Genomic DNA, 24,830 nt, shown 5'->3' on the forward strand with positions numbered 1-24,830 from the left:
TTCACACAGTCTGCGCCAGGAAGATAGCAAGTCACTCGCAGGTCATAATCTGAGGCAAAATGTTTCAAGCAATTGTGAAAGAATAAACGTCAATGAGACAGGAAAGCTGTCCTAGTTAATCATACTGTAACCACCGTCGCGTCGGGGATGCCTAAACCAGATACAAATCAGACTAATGCCAGAATATCCACTTCCCTGGGACGCAGCGCTCACACACACACACACACACACACACACACACACACACACTCGCTCGCCATGTGGTCTTTTGGTAGTGAAAGAGTGAAGGTGAGAAGTGTATAATGTCCACAAAACCTTTCTCCCTTGCCGCCCTGTCACGCGAAACCCGCTGTTGCCCGTTAGTTACCCGGGGGCCGGGTATCGCTTGCGGGCAGACCAGTGATGAGGTTCCCGATGCTGATGGCCTTTGTCACGGCCGCCAACACCCGCGCCCGTGTTTACCTTTGCCCAGCCCGGCCCACCCCTTCACCACTTGGCACACTCTGAGGTGCCCGTCTTGCCCACCTGGGTTGCAGGGCTGACACGTGTCATGTAGGACTCGAATCGACATCAAAAAGTTTACTATCACACTCACAGAGTTAAGGTGCAAAGGAAGTGGCCGCACAACCATGAGGCTCAAGCTTCCGGTTAGATCCACCGGATTCGTCTTCACAAACATGTCAATCCAGCTCTCTCTCTCTCTGTTTTCGCGCGATGAGCGTGCGCACGTGTGTGTGTGTGTGTGTGTGTGTGTGTGTGTGTGTGTGTGTTGCGGAAGTTTACTCGTTGAACGGTAGAGGACTGCCTGCCGAGTTTAGTAGCTCTAGCATAATTCAGCTTCTTTCTCCGGCGTTGATGAATGCGTGGCTGCGAGAGCGGCAGTGTGGTGGCGCCGCTTTCCCTTGTCCGGCCCTGCGTGCACGCCTTACCCCAACACGCGCCATCACCAGGTCATCGCACTTCCTCTCGCCATCCTTTATTACCACCTCAGCGCCACCTTTCTTTCTCAGCTACAGATGACGCCGTGTCCCTGACTACTTTTTTTTTAGTAGGATCACGGGACCAACATCAAGCTAAGCACTGTACTGTTACTCCGGCAGTACATATACCTACTGCGCCATCTATTGCTGCATTTTGGTTGTATTATTTCTAATGACAGGAGATGGACTACATTCGCAACACAGCAACAACCATGCACTAAAATAACATATAAACATTAAGAAAAATACCAACGAGTTATCCATGAAAAAGAAAAAAAAAAAACGAAAGTAGATGTAAATTAAGTATACACTACACTACATATTGGTAGTAGGCACAAATAGTCCGCCAGAGTCCAGGTATACTCACCTTCCTTCTCCTCATGGTCCTGTACGAGTTCTTCATGTCCTGTGTCAACAACTGCTGGCTTGAAGGGCAAACTACTACGCACGAAGCCAGTATTGTCATGCAAGAGGCAATGTTTACAAGTACTCGTCGGTATGACCAAAACAATAACCGTCAGCAAAATCAATATTACAATTTTGTCAACATATCACAAATTCAATATTGATTTCTACTTCACCTTCTAACCGTTACCGCAGCGTGCCATCAGTCCTGCTGCAAGGATTAAGACACTGCAGACTGTCATTTAAGAACGCTACGTGCTTTCTTCTCAAGACCACGAGGCGAGAATCTAATGAACGCTTTGCACTCAGCTGATCAGTGTAATGTGCGAAAAGATTCATTCCTGGTGGCATAACGTAGTGGTCATGTGACTGACTCCCTGCACACCTCAAACCAAGGGTGCCAGGATTGCGAGACACCTGTACACACGTTGACCCAGTGCCGTCGGGGCTTGGCGCGCCACACAGGTGTACTGGTGTCGGCAGCTCCCAACGCGAGCCTCAAATCAGGTGTGGTGGTGCTGGCTTTCACCTGCACGCCGCTATGCCCATTGTTTACGTACCAACATGAGAAACTGATCACACGCACACACACACACATACACTCTGGAAATTGTTACTATTTCCCTAAAGAAACAACTTTTTATAGCCCACAAAACTGGATTAATAGGGTATAACTGTACCGATCTATCATAATAATACCTTACCGAACATTCTGCTACATTCTAGTAATGAGCGTGGGTGACGGCCGGCAGACTAGGCCTACTGAGACGGTCACAACAAATAGGTTCCCCAACAACACGTGTAACTGCTGTCCCTAAACCGTAAACCTATGGAGCACAAACAGTCCGCCAGAGTCCAGGTAAACTCACCTTCCTTTTCCTCATGGTCCTGTACGAGTTCTTCATGTCCTGTGTCAACAACTGCTGGTATTCACGGGTGTTGTTTATTTCTCCTTAGAACTGTCAGATATCAACGCAAATCCATATCCGCCCTACTGGCACCGACACAACACTTCACACCATAACCGATCCACGCTCAACACACTAGTGTCCAACACACTCACACGGAACACCGAGGCAACTGGTGGCTTTCTTCACCAGCAGCAGTGGCAGCAGACAGACGAGCGCGCATCTTAACCCTGCCTCAAAACTTAATTGATTTATGTCCTTTATGCTATTGATATATTGTCTGTTCCTATTAGAATAATTTACTGATGTCACCTTTTCGTGTATGATAAGTCGCTCAAGTGGGGGTAACACCAAACACAATAAAATAGGGACGATGTGTAAAGCTCTTACGTCTGGCAGCCAGTAGCATGGATTCAAACTGAAAGCTAATCCCTGGTGCAGTAAGGTTTATTATTCCAATGTGTCGGATTGTATTTTCACCCTTACGCTTTTTTGTTTTGCTCAACAAGTGTGTGGTTACTCGTGGAACTCATGACGACTTTAAAGAATAGTACATTTAAAAGGCCAGCATCCACAAAACGGCAGGTGTTGCTATGAGCATGGGTGTGTGCAAACCTTGTCAAGGCTGAAAAGAGGAATTTAAATGGAAAAGTGCTGCGTTTGTTTTCGGAAATAGAAGATGATACTCAAGTATGATGATCATTATGATTTGTGGTTTCTATCAGGATTCGTGGTAGATCCCAGTGCTGACCAAACTCCGCCGGGACGTCTACTTTGACTATTATTGACATACAGTATCCGAAATTATTTTGTTAATGTCATTCTTCATTAATGAATGCAAAAAAAAAAAAAATCAAAACAACTGCTTTCAATATTCACAATATAGCTTAGATATTACTGCTTTCACTAAAGTTTACAACCTCCAGATTTAGTTAAGCAATATTCGGTTACACGGGAAGAAATCTTAAACTGACGCAATCATTATCAAGAGATCAACAAAAAAAGCAGTACGTTATAAGCCCACGCTTAAGTATATGAAGTGGTAGGAAGGCAGTTAGAGCAATAAACAGTTAAAGGAGCAGACAGAAGGACGAATGAACGGAAGAGCAACATCAAGGGTTGTTTAAATAATATTCACAAGGCGCGGCACGGAGTAAAGATGATTCAAATACGTTGGTTCAGAGAAGGAAGATCTTGCTAGGAGTACTAATGAAACAATTGGCTGACCAGTATAACCGTCACTACCACCAGCACTAACTCCACTAACTCCACCACTGCAGCTTCCATCCCCCTCCCCCCTTCACTTCTACCAGCACCACTCTCCACATTCACGATCTCCATCACCACCGCCAGCACCCAACACCGCCAATATCACGTACTGTATATATCATCACTAAAACCATCCATCATCACTATCCTTAGCCTCACCACTACTGCATCCACCTAATGTTCTATTATACACAATCTCTCTCTCTCTCTCTCTCTCTCTCTCTCTTATAAATCCTTCCTCACCATCACTAACACCATTGACACAAATTCATCACCATCATCACTAGCGTATTATAGTACTTTACCACCACGCCATCATCATCAATCGAAACCAAATGTGTAGTAGGATACAAACTAAAGATCTCACCAAGAATGCCACCTAAATATGTACTTAGATGTATGTGTATATTTTCATAGCATAATTACTGTAAATGGCACTCCGACTGTGTCCTCGTCTCTTCAATCTATAATAATAATAATAATGATAATAATAGTGATAATAATAATAAAGTCCAATGTATAAACGAAATCATATTACGAATGAACTAACAACAACAACAACTACTACTACTACTACTACTACTACTACTACTACTACTATCGAAACATATTAGCCACTACCATAACAACGAAAAGCACAAACAAAGAACGAAACAGACGAAACCATCGCTTCTTAAACGAGTTGATCTACAAACTGCAGCCCCTCCACCCTAGCAGGCCATGACAGAAAATAATGAAGTAAATTGACTGTCGGGATAGGAGAGGGAGGCGTGCCAGCGACCGTTGCTGCTGCCTCACCCATGCAACGCCATCACCACGCCAGCTCGACACAGGCTGCCTCATCCTAACTGCCTCAGCATTTAATATTATAGCAGCGTCGTGGCAAGAGGAAAGATGCTCAAGTGGTCCTCCTGTCGTTTTAAAGGAGAAGAACGAGAGTGTTGAGCGGAGGGGAATTTTAAACGTTAACAGTTCTCTTGGTGTAACTGTACTGATCACCGGAGCTGCATGGTCAAGGCTGTCTGTGACCTGCGCTGTGCCCGTCCGCTCCTCCAACACCACGACGTGATAAGGGCTGCTTGGGTGCTGGCGAGTGTGTGGCATGTTCATATAAGCAAATACAATTATGGTAACACTGCCGCCCCCCCCCTTTTTTTTTTGTTAAGATTTTCATTTATCTACCCATCTATCTGATTCAGTAATAAAGAATATTATAGCATAATCAGCAATATATCTTACTTTAAAATAAACAAAGTAAGCATTTTTTCATGATTTTAATTATAATATGTAGTTTCTTCCTTAAGAGGAAAAATAATGATAAGAGTAATAATATATCAAGCTATTTTTTAAGCAGCCTGCCCTTCATGCTTTAAAACTTTTAAGGTTAAACTGAATATAAAATATTAAAAGTTTTATGAATAACAATTATTATTTTTATGTAATTTATAACAATTTATACAATAATTTGTCTCTGATATGATATTCATGCTTGACTCCAACTGCTTTATTTTCAAGTATTCAAAAGATTACCAACATATCTTAAAAAAAATTCAGAGAGAGAGAGAGAGAGAGAGAGAGAGAGAGAGAGAGAGAGAGAGATGGCATTGTACTATAAAATGAGTCACCGGGGCTAAGACCACAGCAGATTGGTGGGTGCGGTGAAACTAACCTCTCGAGGAATGCAACTAAGGGATTAATTCTAAAGCAGCAGTCGCGCACCTGGGAAGGAAACTATAGCTGAGTCCCGCCTTAAAATCCGCGAATGTATAGTTGGACGCTGGAAGTGGTAGGGTAGACTTAGCTATTGGGGAATTTCAGATTACACTTCCTTATAGGCTGCTTCACTACACTATTCTTCATCATATTTCGAGTATTAAAAGAAAATTAACCATCTCCACTGTACAAAAGTGAAACGTGTACTCTACACATTATGTTATGAGAACTCGACTGATCATTCTCGTGGCTTTCGAAAATAGACCTTGTGAAAGCAAAGCGTTAGAATACAGACAAATATTATACTGCATAAGGCCGCCGCTGCGCTTCCTGAATGTTAAAGTAGAAGAGCAGTGCAATAATTATAACTTATTTACTTAGGCATGATAATCTACCGCTCTGCAATGTAAACACGTGGAAAAAAAAAGTGTTTGAAAATAAGTACGATCTAATCAAAACCACGTGATAAGAGAAGGAAAACTATTTTGTTAGATATTACAGTTGTGATAATGGTTATGGTGGCGGCGGTTGTGGTGTGTGTGTGGGGGGGATGGGAAGGTGGCGATTGCAATACGTAAGGGAGTTGTTATAAAACCAACATCGTGTTTAAGAAAAAAAATAACAATAATAAATAAAAAAGTGCTATTTTTTTTTTTATAACCTTGGTAAAAGAGTTTGACTGTATAAGGGTTAAAGAGAACGCTAGAAGGATAAATCTATGAATGAGGGCCACATTATATGATGCCTGCATGCAAGGGTGTTTTGGAGTGGCCCTTGGCGGTATTAACATTACACTATTAATGTGCATATTTCTCTCCTCCTTTGAAAATGATTGATTGGTGGAGTTTTTACGCCACACTACAAGGTCACATGGCGCTTAAGGACAAAATAGCTAACATTTTTAAAAGGATGAATGTTTAATGCAAAAAACAGAGAAATTCCGAAATAAAGCAAATAAAAGATGAAGATCGAACCATAAAAAAAGAAGGAATTAAATAAAGAAACAACAACAACAACAACAACAACAACAACAACAATAGCATAATGTCGGGTAGGAAGCGACAAGACGCCGGGCATGAGCAGATTTCAGTCGATCAGCAAACAAACAAGTACACATTAGGATGCAGATAATAATATAACTGTTGGTTAGAGGGTTTGAGGAGTGAGGGTTGAGTCATGTGTGAAGATATGAAGTAAACAAATAGAGAGACCCAATCATAAGTAAGTCTCTGTGATGCTTAATTTGTGGACAAGGACAGAGTGTAAGTGAGACTGTACTTGGGTTTGCTCAAATTTAAGTTTGAAGAGTTGAGTACATAGGCATGAGTCATTGTGTCATTGTAAGGCACGTGAGAAATTAGGGGTAGGTTTGGAGTATGGGATTGTATTAGGTTTTCATTCTCAAATATTCCGGTGTCTAATCTCAGCTACTTCTAATAATCTTTAGTGTTGGTTACTGGAGTTTTCAGTTTATTTATTTATTTTTCAGAATTGTAGTGATAGTTTAAGAAGAATTCTTTACTGTCACTAAAAAAAGGGGAAGGAATTATGAGATCTCAACGAATTACCTTTTTTGGCTATGAACAAACGTTTAAAATTACGAGGCTTAATGTCACTCGCATTCACACACACACACACACACACACACACACACACACACACACACACACACACACACACACACACACTATCATAAGTGGATTTGTAAAAAGTAATCATATGTATTTAAACATATCACAAGGATTACAGATACATTAGTATTTTTTTGTCGATTCTCGCAGAACGTTGGAATGTTACTTTGATACGAAAGGATATAGATAATGTCACACAGGAAAAACAATATCTGAGTTTTGTTGGCATGGATCGTTCTGAAAACTTTTCAGTGGGATTAGTAAAATAGAGCCCTTTCCAGTTTTATTTGATATTTGGAGCTTAGTATTATTTCTCATGTAAAGTGTTGAATTCCTTCACTACCAAGGCATCAGTTTAATTTCATTCTAGATATTAAAAGAGAATTTAATGAAGAATACGATGAAACTTTTCTGTAACGAATTGGTTCAAAATCATTTTTAATTATTCATCCACTATAATTAAATATTTACCCCTCCTATTCTCACTAACAACTGGTGACTGCATGAAGTTTGAATACAGCCTGCAGCAATGAATGGGTTAAGCTTTTCCTCGATTCATGGAAACGAAGCAGCGACTCGGGAATTTATGGCAACCGCTGGGAAACTCCAGACATTGTGTTCTTGAGTATCTCCACTCTCCGTCATTACCATAATCAATATAATCAGCCTCTATGATTTCACTGCAGGACAAAGACTTCCTCCAACCTTCCCCACTCAATTCCACCTATCTGCACTGAAGCTAATACTAGCAAAACTTCTTCCATCTATAACTTCATCTTTTCTCCCTTTTTTTTTTATTTTAGCATTCCTAGGGTGTCATTCCCATACTTTTAATTGCCTGTCTGTTATGTGTTTCATGCATGATGTGTCATACATGTACTATAATATGTAACGGGTGTCCATCACGATAAAACTCTATGGGATAAACACTCCTATTTACACATGGCTACTTCCTTTACCCATCTTCGTCTATACCTGGTACGTTCCGTTACGTGTAAATGTGGATTGACTTTGTGGGACTCAGCGGTGTCACAGCGCCGAGAAGACCTACGTGGAATAGGAAACATCGGCCTTACCTGCAAAGAAAGGAAAACATAATATTAGTACATTACAGGGTTATTAAATGTTCTTGATTCCTAAACTTGATTTACGAAAAGGTAAACAATATATGCCAGTGCAGTCGACACATTTCATCTTGCTGTTGTGCCGGGAAATGTTATCGACTGTCACATGCTGAAGCAGGTCATGTATATTTCCGAATTATTAACGATGGGTATTTGGAGGAGTTTATGTATACACACTAACTATATACTCCTCAAGACGCCTGACACCCGTGCAATGCGAAAAAGAAAAAAAAAAAAAAAATAATAATAATAATAATAACAATAAAATAAAATAAATAAATAAATAAGTAAATAAATAAAAATAAAAATAAAAATAAAAAATAATTAAATTTTAAAAAATAGAGAAAATTACTGGTGTTGGCATCATTCCATGAATTTACAATACACACAACAGTGACAATGTATCCCTGAAAAAATTCGGAGCACCACTAATGATACGTGTACTCCGCGTTGGGAACCTCTGGATTAAACGTTATTTATATCAGAGGATCGAATGCTGAGACTTGAGTCTTATTTCATTATAAAAAGCAAAAATTGTGTGTGTGTGTGTGTGTGTGTGTGTGTGTGTGTGTGTGTGTGTGTGTGTGTGTGTGTGTAGCACAATTACCCAGCGGCAGGGAAAGTGCGTGCTTAGGTGCAGCGAGGCGTGCCTGGAGGCAGCATCCACCTGCCGCCGCGGGGAGGCCACGACGTAGGGCAGGCGCCAAGCACAGCAACTGTAGGGCTGGCTGCAGCCACGCCCAGCGGCCAGAAGGCACGCCAAGCACACACACACACACACACACACACACACACACACACACACACACACACACACACACACACACACACATTTATTATAGCTCCATCTTTCACCTTCCGCCTTTACTTCCTAGACTCAACACTTGAACATGTAGACCCTCTCCGCCTTGTCTTAATGCAGGCATGCCTGTCTTGCTCTGCCATCTTGTCTGACAGAAAAAAAAATAAAAAATAAATAAATGCAGAAGGTGCCAAAGGGCGCCCGGACAATAACATAGTTCTGCTTCTATAAGAGAGTGCCCAGTGTCTACTGTGATCATTCCCTTCGACTTCCCCTCTTACTCGTCTATGTGTAAAGAAAGTTGTGTATCACCTCGCGATCGCCAGCTGCTGCTGCTTGATGCGTCACTGCCTCTCACACTGCAGTCACACGTCTTACCGTTTCGCAGGGCATATGATCCTGTTATCATGGCGCGTTAAGTCAGTCAGACTGTCAACCATCTCGTAGTGATAACACTGTAGTGATCCACACAAAACATTCCCGTGTCGTCTAAGGTCACGAACTATCTGCATGATTGCTATTCTTCCACTCACCCAAGTCTGTGCAAACATCAGTGATTTATTAACATTTATTTCTAAGTAAACTTTTTTTTAATGAGTGTTTAATTATTTATTCTGAAAACATTACGCAGAGATTCATCACACACTGTTATTATGTGCGGTATATTTCCGATGTAACAGCTACCCAGTTAACTAATTTACATAATAATAATAATAATAATAATAATAATAATAATAATAATAATAATCGTAGTAAACATTCCCGTGTTACTAATAGATATTTTGCTGGAACAAGAAGTTAAGAAGTTATATAACGTTATCACCTCTCTCTCTCTCTCTCTCTCTCTCTCTCTCTCTCTCTCTCTCTCTCTCTCTCTCTCTCTCTCTCTCTCTCTTTGAAATCAGAAAATATAACCGTAAAATATCTTACTGATGATCTGCTTGTTAGCAGATCATCAGTAAGATATTTTACGGTTATATGTTCCGTGTTTGTTCAAAATCTCGCTACCATAATAAATAATAATCCTGAACAGCCTCAAGGACACCAGACCAATTAGAGATCTCGGCACCAAAACACTGTCGAGTCTGACCTTCTCAAATAACAAGGCTAATGTTCGTGACGAAGCCGAATTATTTGTTACTGTTGCCCTTGACTTTTAGAAAGCACTGGGCGACTTAAAACATCTAATTCCTGTAATTAAAAGCAATTAAGTTGTTAAGTGTTAATAGGAAGTTCCGGCAAGGTGACTGAACACCAACAGTGATGTGAAATGTTCCGAAAAGATCTAGATTTAGACAATTAAAAACCTGAAAACTCATGTCGACTGTTTGATTGACTTTTGTGGTCTCTCTTTGTGCTTGATAGAGATGGCTTGGTGCAAATTTAATGTACTGTTTGGTAAAAGCCCACTGACAGCATAAAAAAGTGATTGAGCACTCCAAACCTGTCAGTACCTGTAATTTTGGTTTTTGCTTTGTAGAATCGCCTGGGATAACTCAAAGGAAATAACGTGTCATGCCGTCATTAGTAATAAAAATGAATAAGTAAATAAAATAAATAAATAAAATAAATAGCTGCTACCGCCACCACCACTACTACTACTACTACTACTACTACTACTACTACTACTACTACTACTGCTGCTGCTGCTAATGGTAATAATAAAAAATATATATATATATAAAAAATAATGCCTCGACAGCAAAATTTAGCTTAATCGCACATATAACAAATAACATACAAAAGAAAGTCCATGACTCGACTAAACCTGCGAGCAATTACTTGATCAAATGAATGAGAGAAAAGTGATACAAAATACACGTACACAAGTTATGTTTTTTGTGTCAGACTAGATAACTAAGCGATAAATAAGACTCATAAACGTACGAAGAAATAAAAAAAAAAAAACAAATAAAGCGTATGAAGTGCTGCAGGGTGAAAGGAGAAGGCGTGTAAATTTTCGGTGGTTTTGAAGCACAAGAAGCCTGTAATCTGGAGGTGGTGCGGATGAATAAAAACCGGGATTTAACGCGTATAAAAAAACATGAATGACGAGGTATATGGTTGCCGACGAGCATTCAGAATTCTGTGAGTGTTCTAGTTGCTGCAGAAAACACAGGAGGCTTAGAACTACCTACTAAAAGAAAAGAAAAAAAAAACATTCATAGCATTCTGAACTATGTGGATTTTGTAGATGTAACAGATGACACGGGAAAACTTCAGAACTACCAAAAAAATAAAGAGTGTGTGCTACAGAAGATCACAGCAGGGGAAAAGAAGTGTGAAAAGGATGAGGTATGCTGTGGAGGGTGTCTGGTCCAAGAAAGGCACGGTAAATTACGTAGGGCAGGTAGCCAGAGACTCCTCCTTTGATAAATATTAATACATGTTGGAAAAACCGAGAATTATCATTTTTTTTTTCTCCTTTCTTCCTGAGTAAGCTGAGTAGCACGCACCCGTAAGATTGCAAGTGTACAAACATGTTTTCTCTTCAAGTGTTTGCACTCCACGCCAGACAGTACCTTCAGGTGAGTGCCTCGTTGCCTGGCGGAGGGAGGGGAAGTGGGGTAATCAAGTGTGGCGGGCGGCCAGTAAACACCCTCCAGAGATAACAAATAAAAAATGAATCGTTAGGTAAAGAAAATACTTCTTATATTTAATGTAAAAGATACATTTAAAAGTGTGTGTGTGTGTGTGTGTATGTGTGTGTGTGTGTGTGTGTGTGTGTGTTTTCACACGAGTTATTTAGGGTACAGGAAAACTTTCATAACGATAACTTGTTTTCAGACAAATATAGAAACTTTGTATTTTCTCGTCGTCGTAAACCTGCATCCACACAAACAACGCTGCTTCACGGGGAAGGCGAAACAAGCACATAGGGGGAAAAACTTTTAATCACGTTTCCTCCAGCTACCACGAAAGTAGAGAAGGTAAGGAAAAGTGAGAGAGCGTGGAGGCAGGTGGCCAGGGGGAAGGGGGACGTTTAATGGCGGAGAAGGGCAGGCGTGGGAGTTTCTCCAGACCGCACCCGCCGGCGGTGCACTCCCCGCCCCACTTTCCGCTCCATGGCCCCACTGACTCACATTGGCGTCATTGCCTCCTTACTGAAATTATATCCTGCACCTTCATTTCCTATTAAGCTTGTCCATCATCGCGGCATCTTGTTCAAGCATGTGACTCTTCACACCATCAGCACACTGTACGTTCATTCCTTCATAACTTTGGGATTTTTTTGACGGACTTCTGATTTCTTACTGCCCGCTGTTTAGTGGAGAGGTCCAGGCCTTGAGTGGACATTCTTGTTGTCTTCTCCCTCTCTCTCCCTCGCAAGTCTCCCTGGCGTCACCGTTCCCTCGCGTTCCTGAGGGGTGCGGGTGGTAGCTTTCCCTTAGTGCAAGGCCTATATAAGCTTCCGCCGGCTCATATTCCCCTTCGAGCCATTCTTAGCACCAAGGGGGACTTCCGTCACTCTCAGGTAGAAGAGAAACCTTGACTAAACATTACTTCTTTGGCAGATCTGGCGGATTACTTGAGTTGTAAAGCGGTTTATTACGAAAAGAAAGCGATGTTATAAGACTTCCCCTGCATGTTCTGCCCGTGTCTTCAGTGTTTTTTTTTTTTTTTTTCTTTCAGCTTCAGCAGGTATCAGTTCAAGCCACGCAGGAAGTCCAGCTGGTGCAGAAATTCAGCAAGTCGACCAGTAACGCAAACACGAAGGAGAGAAAGAAAGCTTGTGCCTACAGTGTGAGAGAGAGAGAGAGAGAGAGAGAGAGAGAGAGAGAGAGAGAGAGAGAGAGAGAGAGAGAGAGAGAGAGAGAGAGAGAGAGAGAGCATAATAACTAATGAAAAGGGGAAAAATGGAGTAGGAAAAAAACAACAAAAATAATAAAATAAAATAACAAAATAAAACAAGTGAATATCAACGCCGCTAATTCGAACTGTCTCTGGAACACAGGAAACGAGGAAACGAATCAGTCGACTGCTCTTCTTTCCTCCATGAAACACACACACACACACACACACACAACGATAACAAATCTTCAGTATGGGCACTAAATAACAAAAATAACCACACACTAAAGTTAGTTATTCTGGTTCCTGTCCCTTATTCCCTATACCTAAGACCTATAATTTCTGAAATGCTTCTCAATGGTATAAACACGATGGAAGTGCATTTAACATTTTACTACTACAGTCATGCATCGTTTATACTCACAGCACTGTTAAATATATCCACATGAAGGGAAAAGATAACAGATGGTTAATTTCGTCTTTTCTTGGTTGAATAATTGTTAGAGACTAAGAAAAAGTTAAATAAAAAAGATAAAAAGTTCTTCCGATTATGGGGAAAAATTGTTTAGCAGTGAAAAAGCTTAAGTTAAAGTGGGAGGATGGTGGTATATAGTGGTGGTGGTGGTGGTGGAGAGAAGGAAGAAGGGCGCTGGGTGGAGATCAGACATGCCAGACACAGAATGGGGGATATTTTAGGAAGACCTCACCTTGATTAATTGTAAAGGTTGCACAGAAGACGTAGATTTACAATTCAGAAACGACGTGCATTGTCCACGTACTGAGACACAAAATAAAGTGTTGTCTTACTACTACTACTACTACTACTACTACTACTACTACTACTACTACTACTACTACTACTGCTGCTGCTGCTGCTGCTACTACTATTACTACTTCTACTACTATTACTACTACTACTACTACTACTATTTATTTATTAGTCTATACTTATTTTTTTTTATGTGTGGAGGTAGATCAACAATAAAAAGAAATGAAGAAGGAAAGAAATGAAAAGAAGAGAAAAGAAAAAGAAAGATAAAGGACTCTTTAGTGTAGAGATCATTGGTGACACTTCCTGTTGTTGCTGATGATGATGATGAGTGACACTAGCTAGGTGACGGGAGGGAGGGAGGGAGGGAGGGAGGGAGGGAGATGGAGACGTGAGGAGCAAGTTGTGCTGTGGGCCTGGGCTGGCAGCGTCTGGTCTGTGATTCATCCACTGCATTTACTCCTTGCTTCGTCGCGCATTTCTAAATACAACACTGACACCGCTGTATGGCGAATGCACCGCGCCGGCTCTAGGGCGTCCTGCATGTTGGACCGTGCGATGGCCGGAGCGTCACGGCCATTCACGATTAGAGTGCCAGACGTCATCGCGAATAGTAAGGCGCTCGACTCTGTGGCTTGTTTTTATTTATTATTATTATTATTTTATTTTGTTTTTTTCGTTGGGGGGGGGACGGTCTGTTTCTACATATAATTCCTATAATTTCAAAATGCTCTCGCGCCTCACTTCTCTACAGTTTTATATTCTTCCATTTCGTGTTGGATCTTGTGAGTGACTGATGCTCCCCGGTCACTTTCAGTCGTCAAGGAGCAGTGTGACATTCCTGGCGAGAGGCATGGCCTGAGATCAGAACTAGTGACGGACCTACATAAATAGTTCCCTGGGAGTCTTTGAAATTTACGTGGTAGTGATGAAAAAAGTAAATGAGTAAATGAGTGAATAAATAAATAAGTAAATAAATAAGTCACAACAAATAAACAAAGAAATCTTCCAAGCAAGCTATATTCGTTTGAAGAAAATGTCAAAATAAATGGATTTTTTTTACTTCTCTACTTCACAGCGGGTCTTAGCGTCTACGTCACAGTTAATAAAGAATATACTAATTTAATGTCCATTGCTTTATGTATCACATCAAACTTCTCCCTCTTTTCTTTTACTGTTAAATTGTCTAGTATTATCATGTCTGTGGACGTAATATATAAAAAGTGATAGACTTTCCAGAAGGTGGCTTCACTGGCATCCATTATTGTACTACGACGAACCACCTAATGCCGTTGAAACACACACTTAGCGGGTACTCGCACGCCACAAACCATTCCCACCCGCCACTCGATGCAGCTCTAACCTGAAGAAGTGGAACGGCGGACGCTTTCACCCACCACAAAAGAGAAAAAAAAAAAAAATAGGAACCACGCTCGCCTCTACAGGGAGATGATTATATAATACAAAAATTCTTTTTTTTTTTTCAGGTTCGGTCATCACTGGTCTTGTGGTCTTGCGTCACTCTTAGGCACTTTTTCTCAGGTGAGCTCAGTGCCGTCCCCCTAATGACTATTTTTACACTACCAGAAATCTCAAAAACGTACATTTTTCAAGGATATGGTCAATCAAGTAACACAATTATTTCAAAAAGGGCGAAAAAGGCATCCATTTTTTTTTTTTTTCGATATAAATGCAATCCCCTGGTGATCACACTGACGAAGACGAGAATGATGATACTGGTTACTGTGAGGAAGAAGAGAGAGAGGTTGCCTGTTCTAGTGAGTATTTGCAGAACAGGAAATAAATATCCACTGACAACAAAAATTATGCCGTGTAGAGGGCACCTTTCTGCAGAATCCTTGATTGCATATTCGAACAGCATGGATATACAGACAGGCAAAACGATATTAAGAAGTAAATAAATCAATTAAATAAAGTAGAACGAAATCAAATACAAGAAAACAAATGAATAAATAAAATAAAATAAAATAGATAAATAAGTAAATAAGAAAAAAAAGTGCTGGATTGAAGTCGTCATTGGTGTCAAGGTTGATGGGAATAAGTTGATTTTTAACAATTAGATTATCAAGCAAACATTTCCCATTCCACTCACAGTCCACGAGGAACAATCAGCACTGCGAGTTTCTAAATAAACGTTGGAATTTTCTTCTCGAATGGACTGTCTACTGATTTAGAACCAAGCCACTCGGAGATGGAAGTAAGATGGGTAAGGAATAACGGTACTCGAGCGTCGTCTGGGATAAACATAGCAATAGCAGACAAAGAAACAGCGTAACCATGGTTGAATTTTACAGATGCCGATCGTCTCTACGTCCGCATTCTTAAACATTTCGGCGTCTTATCTCGACTACTTTTAGTAGGCTCTAGTTGAACTTAATGGGGGTCTCAAGGTTGTTTTTACGATTTAGTCACAGTATAACAACGAATTCTGCACCTTTAATTAAAAAAAAAAAGTATTGGGAGAAATAAACTAATAATATATAAGTTCGACGGTTGCATTTTCGTCTGTGTACATATTTCTGTTAGGTTCTGTGAATACTGTATATAAAGACTGCTACCCCACCTCATCAACACAAGTCCAAGCCGTCGTCTTATATCTGTGGTCGTTCAGAACATAAGAATACAAGAATGACGAGGAAGCTGTAATAGGCCATGAGAGCTACTCGGGATTATCTATTGACTTTACACTAACAGCGTGATTACTGAGTCTATCATCCATCAATGTGTTTGAGAGGCAATTTCATCCCATCTTCCAAACTTTATCAAACTTGAACCCGTTACTTCTATTTTTTTTTCTTTCTTTCTTCAGATTATTAACCCTGAGGATCTTATCTACTTTGTTACACGCCTTTGAAAGTAATCCCTATGACGCACAGTACTTAAGCCTCATGTCCGCATCAGACTGACGCTGACGTGCCTTGGATTCCTGAATTAGCAAATGAAAGCTTTTATGACATTATTGATCTTCTCGTCGAACAAAATGTTTCCTACTGTTTCTTCTTCTTCTCTACTCGAAGAAAACGAATCCTACTGTATTTTCCTTCCCTCCCGCCACGACCACCACCAGTAGCCTGCCTGGGAGCGCTGTGGTGGGGCTGGAAATGACTCCAAGCAGCCATCCTCATTTGCTTTGTTATGTGAAGACGAAGGAAGGAAAATTGTTCGCGGTTATTTTGTGATTCCATAATTCTCTTAATATACCGCTACGTGAGGCACGGTCTGAAAGTATGTACGTGGGAACACAGAACCGTAAGGCATCCAGTAAAACTAGAGACGAAATTATTAAGCGATTCAACGCCGTATCTCAACTCTAAACAAGCTCTAGTGGATGCTATAAGGATTTTTCAAGGGCATTATTATGATTATCTAACACTTAACGAGGATTCCGCACTATCATTGGGAAAATACCAATGAGAAGAATCCGATTAATTATTTCTGTGACATTCACGAAACCTTTATTTCAATATAGATGAGGTCGCTTTTTTTTTTCTTTCTTATAAAAAAAAAAATATTGTACAGTTCAGTAACGAAGATGTGTTAAACATGTCTCTCGTCTTGTCTGCGTCTTTCTTATATATATATATATATATATATATATATATATATATATATATATATATATATATATATATATATATATATATATATATATATATATATATATATATATATATATATATATATAAGGTAGAAGCAACAAGACGAGAAACACACCTAACACATCAAGTTGCTACAGAACTATGCAATAAACTTAACTTTTAACAACACCACAGAGGCGCTACTTTTGTTATATACAAGGTTATTTTCTATTCTCTTTTTCTTTTTCGAAAGAGTTTAAGAAAACAAGACAAGGAATGCACATTTTCAACTACCACTTAATTATTATTCTCTAAATTTAAACACCAATAACACGACAGGATCATACAGCTGTCTTAAATGGTGTCTGTACGTACTACACCCAACCTAGGAACGGTACATCTACTACTACATACTACTTCTGTGCCAAGCTCCGCCCCGTGCTGATCCCACACGCACCGGCGATCAATCTTTACACACTGCGCGAGAATGTTTGGGATGTGAGGCTGTTTTGTGTGTGAAGGTAAAGTGAAGACGTAACCTTCTCTAGAGATTCTATACTCATACTAAGCACACACCTTACATATTCTTTTTTGCTCTTTTTTCCTTTTTCTCTCTGCCTAAAAAGATGTCCTTGTATTTGTCTATCTTCAGAGAGAGAGAGAGAGAGAGAGAGAGAGAGAAAGAGAGAGAGAGAAAGAGTTTACATTAACCTAAAAAGGATTCTGATGGATAACTATTTTCTTTTGTATTAAGAAAATAATTTTTAGATTCATAAAGAAAATGTCACACTCCTACCACTACATCTATAAAATAAGCGGCAAAGTGATCTTTTGAGCTTGAAAGGTTTGTTTTTGTTTTGCTTTCTTCTGTGTAGAATACTGTAAGTAAACGTAGCACCTAATGTTTTGTGTAAGCCATAACTGAAGTTGTAGCTCGCAGTAGCAGTAGTGGTAGTAGTAGTAGTAGTAGTTATAGTGGTGGTGGTGTTGGTGGTGGTTTCATAACAATCAGTAGTAGGTTACTGTTAGTGTTACTGTAATAAAACGTAACAGGTAAAAAATAATAACATTAGGAAAAAAAAACAGCAAACCAGGATCCGCCAGGTATTGTTGGAGGAACGCGTCATCGCCAAAACAAAGCCGCCGTTGGCTGGGCGACCTTCCTGCTGCCAGAGGAAAGAACAACAGTCGACCGCCTCCCACCGGGTTTGTCAGAGCACATCTCGAGCCGCCAGCCAACGACAACACGTGGGGAGCGCCTAGGAGGGGGCTCACGAGGGATCCGCTGGTAGAAATAAATCTTAAAACAGTCACGGCTCCCGCTGTTTTACTTGTAATTTCCACCATACAGTTCTGGGGATGAGGTAAGGTGCGGCGCGGCCCTGGCCAGGCGGGCGGGCGAGGGCGAATGTGTGACGCCAACTTGGCACTGGCGTGGCGCTCAAGACTTCCGTGTGCCGGTGGTTGGCCCTCCCACGACACATCACTCCCGCCTCACATTATACACCCATGGCCGCTCACTACGCTCCGCTGTCTGTTGATTGGCGAGATAAAGAGTCTCAGCCAGACAGCGGTGTCTGCGTGTGCAAGACGATGCTTCGTACATCAATGGGACCGAGTTCTGAGACACAAAATAACTATTGTCTATTTCCGTCCGGCACAAGCGGGAAATAGGACCGAAACTGGTTGGCAGCTACGTTAATAGCGGTAACTCTGATCTCCGTGGAGCCCCGATGTTTCCGCAGACTATTTTTGACGCGCGGCAGCCCGCGACGCTGTGAGTGTAATGAACAACGTGGTGGATGACACACGGGCCTTGGAAGATGATTGCTCGGAACTTTTACTTTGTGTTAGTATTTTCACTCATATATATATATATATATATATATATATATATATATATATATATATATATATATATATATATATATATATATATATATATATATATATATATATAGTGATTCCCATTTCATTAGCGGAATACTAAGTGGCCCGTTTAGTGTGTAGCTTTCATTACTCACTGTCTCTCTAGTGGAAAACAAAAAAGAAAACAACTCATGTCATGTCACTGGTCCCACTGAGCACTGCTCATATTTTTCTTGCAGCAGCAAAACCTTTAGGGTTCATGTGAGAAAGAATCCAACGAGGGTCGCTTTTTGCTTCAGAACCACCGACCAGCACTAGCACGTCGACTTGGCGCACGGACTCCTCTCACACTCCTCAGTGGGTGCAGTTCTGGTGACGAGAATATATTAGAATTTGTCTTTAATATATGTGGAAGGGAATAAAAACGATATCATTGAAAAAGACAGCTAATATGAGTAAACATGGAAAAACAATTCACCAACAAACGACCGTCGATGGTTGCGTTCCCTCGCGTTTCGAGGCGCCGCCTTTATCTACGCAGTGGTAAACACGTGACTGGTCGGCACAGGTGGGCGAGTTCACACCCGAGCAGGCACAGGAAAAAGTAATGAAAGCAATAAATCTCATGCATAGGCTGCCTGCCATATTAATTATTCCAATATAGTGCTCGTATATATTTTTTTTCCTTCCCCCCAAAAAAAAAGCATAAGAGATGTAATAAAATCATAATGATTAAATAAACTTTCCAATTTACCAATTTTCTTGTTTTCTGCAGCCCACTCAGCCGCCACGACCCCTCCTCCCATGTGTCCCAACCCAAGGTGTTGGTCTGATAACACTCGAGTCTGCTGCGGCGAGTGTTTGGGGATTGGGTGGACCCGGGGCCCTCTGGGCCTCAGCCGCGGCCTCATTGCTTGCCAAGACCTGCCGCATCCCACGTGGTCGCTTCCTCAACGCTATTTTAGTCGAGATCTTGGATGCCTCCCATCGAAACTTGATAATTAATTACGTATTTTCATAAATGTACACAGAAAAATGTTAATCTAAGAGTCCGTCGTGAGAATGCGAATGCGAAGGCTGCCTCAGCACTGGTCTTGTCGGGTGTGATGGATGCGCAGAGTGACAGGGATGCAAGGACGTGGTGCGGCAGCCATACTCCTTTCCAATAATGTATATATATATATATATATATATATATATATATATATATATATATATATATATATATATATATATATATATATATATATATATATATATATATATTGAAAATGTTCTTTATAACTTGGCTTGTGAAAATATTCCCAGCATGGTAATAGGGAAGGCCATGGAGAGAGACAGGAGAGGGAGAGAGAAATAGAAGAGGGTGACGGGAAGGGAGGCTGAGCTGTTGAGGCACGAGCGACTTGCTTCCCTCCGTACGACAGCATTTTTTTTTTTTTTCACTTGTTTATACAAAGATCAGTTTCCCCACCAGGCTGGTAACGTTCCTGCTAATCAGTGACTTGCTCGTCTACTTCCTGGTGAACTGAGAAGAGTTCGTAATTTTTGTAACTATAGTGTGTTTAGAGTTACGCGTAACTTGATAAGGGCTCTCGTCCCCTTCCCCTCTCCCCTCCGAGGCGGGACTCCGGATGGATTAGTTCCACCTTCACCTTCTCTTTCAGGGGCGTGTGAGAATAAATGTGTGGCTGAAAATATATTTGAACAGTTGCGCTTAAGATGAAAAGAAAGGCTTTTTTTTTCGTTAAAATGATGAGAACAATACAATAAAAAGGTTGATATCAAGTGCGTGGAGACTGTCTTCGTTGTTTCAGCAGTCTGTTACTCTCAAGTGGCAGTGTTACGTAACATGCTTTCTTGATAACATGTTATGATCAGGTATTACAGCCACCTAGTTGTTTTTATTCTACTGGATAGGGATTTGGCGCTAATGGATAACAGCACTTACGAACTGCATTGCAACCATATGTAAAGGGCGGTATTCATTATCATGACGCAAAAATGCATGAGGATGAAAAAAAATGAAGAAAACTCTACAAAGGCGCATTTCTAGGAAGACAACATCAAGCTTCGTACTCAATATGTAATAATAAATGTAAAAAATAAATAAATAAATAATAATAAAGAAATAGAATGGGATGAGAAAAAAATTCTACTTGTGATACTCGAATATTGCATCTGCAAGAAGTCTGCATTAAAGAGACTCCACAGTAAAGCTCCATTCACATAATGATATATTTATGATTGTGGAACTCAAAGTTGGAAAACTCGGGCCATTCATTTTACCTTGTGTCTCCGTCGCAGCCGCACAGCCTTGAACACTCTCCTGGGACGTGGCTGACGGAGCGAGCAGCGTGTAAGGACACCATACTGTTATTAGTCACACGTTCTACGCTACCGACATTCTTAGGGCTCTTAATAAAAGTATAAGAGAAAATTAAGTCTGAAATTTACGTTCTATATGCCGACAAGGAGTTAATTCCTGCAGCAGGTGAAAGGTGAAAGGTCGGGTTATACTTACCGACTTGTGAAAGATGACTCGCTGGATCCAGGAGGTATCCGTGATGGATTCCTGCATGCGGTGGGCGTAGGGCCGAGCCAGGGTGCCCATCTTGTTAATGACCGAGGCGGCACGCGTGGACTTGGAGTTAATGAGCACCCTGAGGGCCGTGACCACGTTGAGGGCGTTGGCATACACCGTCGCTGATCTCTTGCTCACTTTGCCCGGGGATTCTCCTCCCGCCTTGTGATGCCTGAGGGCGCGCGTCAGGGAGGCGTAGCGAGGGTCGTTCTCATCGTCAAGAGCGATCACAAACTCGTCCTGTGAGTAATCAGGCACGTCGGCGTACACTGTCTCGGCGTTGTCTTCGTTGTCGTCCACGTATCGCAGTTCATCCATGCTAACGCCACTGGGCACCAGCGCCTGCTCTGCCTCCAGGGCCGCGTCTTCATCCACTTCCTCCACCCGCCGTAGGTTCTTGGGCACGTCATACGTCGCCAGTAGTTTTGCCAGGACCTCTTTCTTTGATTTGTAGTCAGCAGCCTCAGCAGGGTGGAGGTGGTGACTGACAGCCTCCAGCTCCTGGGCCAACTCCTCCACCAGCTGGGAGAGTTTAGAGCGATCGGCACTCTCGGTGTTACTTTCAATGAAGGAGTCTTCTCGCTGGATAGAGGGCTGGGATGCTGGTGGCTTAGGAACACACTCACTCTTCTCTTTGGTTTCACTTTGTAACGTGCTAGTTGAGGGTACTGGATCTGGATTGGTCTCGGGACTAGAAACTGCAGCCGTGGTGCTCGAGGCGGGTGACTCAGGACATGAGGCAAGTGGTGGTGAGGACGCTGTGGCGGCAGCGACTGCCGGCGCGGCGTAGCCCGGGTTGCTGATGGTGATGATGGCTGGAACACTTGGAGTAATTTCCCCAACCCGAACGGTCACTTTGCCATAATCGGGCGAGGCGTGACTGTAGAAGGATTCCCGCCTCAGCAGAGCCTCCTCCCGCGGCGTCAGCGGTAGCGGAGTGTTGTATATGTGTTCTTTTACCTTGCCCGGTGTAAGTTCTTTAGGCAAACTTCCAGAATTCTTTTTAACTGTACTGTAGACTGGCTCTCGCGGCAATGTGTTGCTTCGAAATTCTCTTGGCTTAACTTGACTGTATGCAGGATCCACCTTTTTATCTGGGGATAACACCTTTGGCTCTATCGGGACAAAGGCGGCAGTGGGCCCTGATGGATAGGAGGGGACGCCCGCTACAGACACACCGGCGGGGCTGTACACTGGCTCGGGCTTCACCACGTCGCTGCCGCCCTTGTCGTGACAAGTGTTCTTCCCCGTGCTGGGTTCAATTGGTTGAAAACTAGTCTCTGCCGTAAGTTTGGGTTTGATTCTGGCGTATATCGGCTCTTTCGTTGCACTTTTCTTAGAGTAAATTGGTTCTTTAGATGTGCTTTTCTTGGAGTAAGTTGGTTCTTTCGAGGGATCTTTCTTCCTCATGATCCTGCTGTACAGGCTCTCTTTTTTGGTCTTCTTCTCCTCAACCACCGCGGTGGCTGCCACCTGACTGGGTTCCGCTTGCTCCACGTGGCCTGCCGCTGGATATGTGGTGGTGGTTCGTGAAACTGATGCAACATTTGTGACAGTAGAACAGATGGAGGTTTCAGTTTTAGATTCGATAGGTGTAGATGTATGAATGTATTCAGAAGTGTCGCGTTTGAGACTACTGAACGCTGATTTGGTGTGTGATTCTGGTATCACTGAAGTAAAGGCAGATTTGTTATTTTCTGCATTTTCTGATATCCTGAGCGGTGATTTCAAAAGTCCACTGTCACATTTGCCGTCCGAGAGCGTGACGTCAGAGTCGGAGAAGTATCCCGAGGTGAGGCTCTCTGTCCTGCAAGCGGCGGGAGAATCGAACGTGTCGCCTGGACTCGTTTTCTCTCCCTCCTCTCTCAGGCTCACCTCCTCCGCCGCCACAAGTGTCTCCTCACTCTTACTTCGTCCTGGATTGCACGGTGTCGGCCTGTCATCCTCAGCCTTAGTTTCCACCCCCTTCTGTGTACCATCCACAGACGTGGCGCTCTTATCTACTGATTCAGCTGCGTTTTTTGGCTCAACTTTCATACCTTCACTCAATTCACTTATTTTTTCCACTTCTTTCATTACCTCAGACATGAGGCTATCGCCATGTATGGTTGGTGTCGAGCGCTTCAGTGGTACAGGGTCAACAGTGAGGCCTGGGGAAGCCTCCACTTCATTCTCTGGAGAAGTTTTGGATCCTGCGACCGCACCGGCGAGGTCCTCGACTGGCAGCCACTCCTCGGAAAGAGTCTCGTCTAAGTCGACTTCACAGTAGCTGGTCGGCCGAGAACTTGATCCTGCACTGGCAGTCACTTCGAAGGCACTACTCGGCCTGTCCTCGACCCTTGAAGTCTTGATAGACCCAGGAATATCTCCCGTGGACGCAGGGACGTTCCCGAGATGCTCACCCTGTCGTTGCTGAGACTTAGACCTTCGTGACGGCGAAAGCTTGTCCACTGACACGCTTAAGCGGTTCTTTATATTTCGCAATCTATCCATTCTAGATAAACTTACTCTAGTGGAGGGCCCGTGTTCAGTCAGCGCCTGGCGACACCTTCATGACCTTAAGATAAACTCCCCCGTTGACAGCGCAGCATCCGCCAGCTGAGATTCTTTTACATTGCCTTGCGAAGCTTTACGGAGACGATGACAGCAAGTGCAACGTTCATACGATCAGCCTTGATGTTAATAAGCTCCTCTTAAGCGCACTTTCGGTGATTCTCGATGTTTAATTCGCGAGGAACAATGAGAAACTTCAAGGGTTGCAGCTCACGCTCCCTCACTTCCCGGTTTAGGTTCTCGCTATCCTTCCTCCAGAACACAGTGGTCGCTTTAGTATATAATCGATAACTCCCTGCTTTTATTCCATTAATATCAAATGACGTAAAAAAATATATCAATATGTGTTGAAATAACACAATGTACCTTTCAGTAATTTACATTTAGAAGACTTTTCCGCTTCTTCTTTCTCTTCAAAAAGGCAATTTCATTTGCAACACATCTTTCGGCACAAACGCGGTCGGGAGACAACAATACAGCGCGCCTGAGGCCTGATGAGAAGGCGGCAGCTGCCCCGTGCCTCCACTCACAGATCTACTCGACAACTAAGTCTTCTGGCGCGCGATGCCAGCCTCTCAGGTGCCAGGAGGGGAGGCCTGGGGCTTGAGGTGAGCCAAACCTGGCACGGCTGCCAGAGGGTAACTATTCTGCCTCACTTGCGGCATTACTTCGCGATGAAGAAGGGAAAAATATGTTATGAAGTGACAGTAAATTCAAATGACACAAGTTCCATATGTGTCACGTGCTGCAGCTCGCGCTTCTTGCAAGACTGCTGCAGCCTGCAGGACACGCCTACATTTCAGGTTGCTCACTGACTACCGGCACTGGTAGT

At 42.3% G+C, this 24,830-nt stretch overlaps 1 protein-coding gene across 4 annotated transcripts in view; it reads right to left on the reverse strand.

Moving 5' to 3' along the window:
- Positions 1–24,544, reverse strand: part of LOC135107005 (uncharacterized) — a 93,275-nt gene extending 68,731 nt beyond the window's left edge. Inside the window, exons 1-2 of one of the 4 annotated variants that reach the window (XM_064016533.1) lie at positions 21,386–24,544; positions 21,151–21,201 (exon numbers count right to left, since the gene is read on the reverse strand). In XM_064016533.1, the coding sequence (XP_063872603.1) occupies positions 21,151–21,201; positions 21,386–23,938 (2,604 nt within the window). In that variant the 5' untranslated portion in view covers positions 23,939–24,544. The remainder of the gene's footprint in view (positions 1–21,150; positions 21,202–21,385) is intronic. The other 3 variants (XM_064016532.1, XM_064016534.1, XM_064016535.1) reach the window with 3 other exon arrangements.
- Positions 24,545–24,830: the final 286 nt, after the last annotated feature.

The sequence above is a fragment of the Scylla paramamosain genome, chromosome 14 (assembly GCF_035594125.1).
Source record: "Scylla paramamosain isolate STU-SP2022 chromosome 14, ASM3559412v1, whole genome shotgun sequence".
Classification (NCBI taxonomy): Eukaryota; Metazoa; Arthropoda; class Malacostraca; order Decapoda; family Portunidae; genus Scylla; species Scylla paramamosain.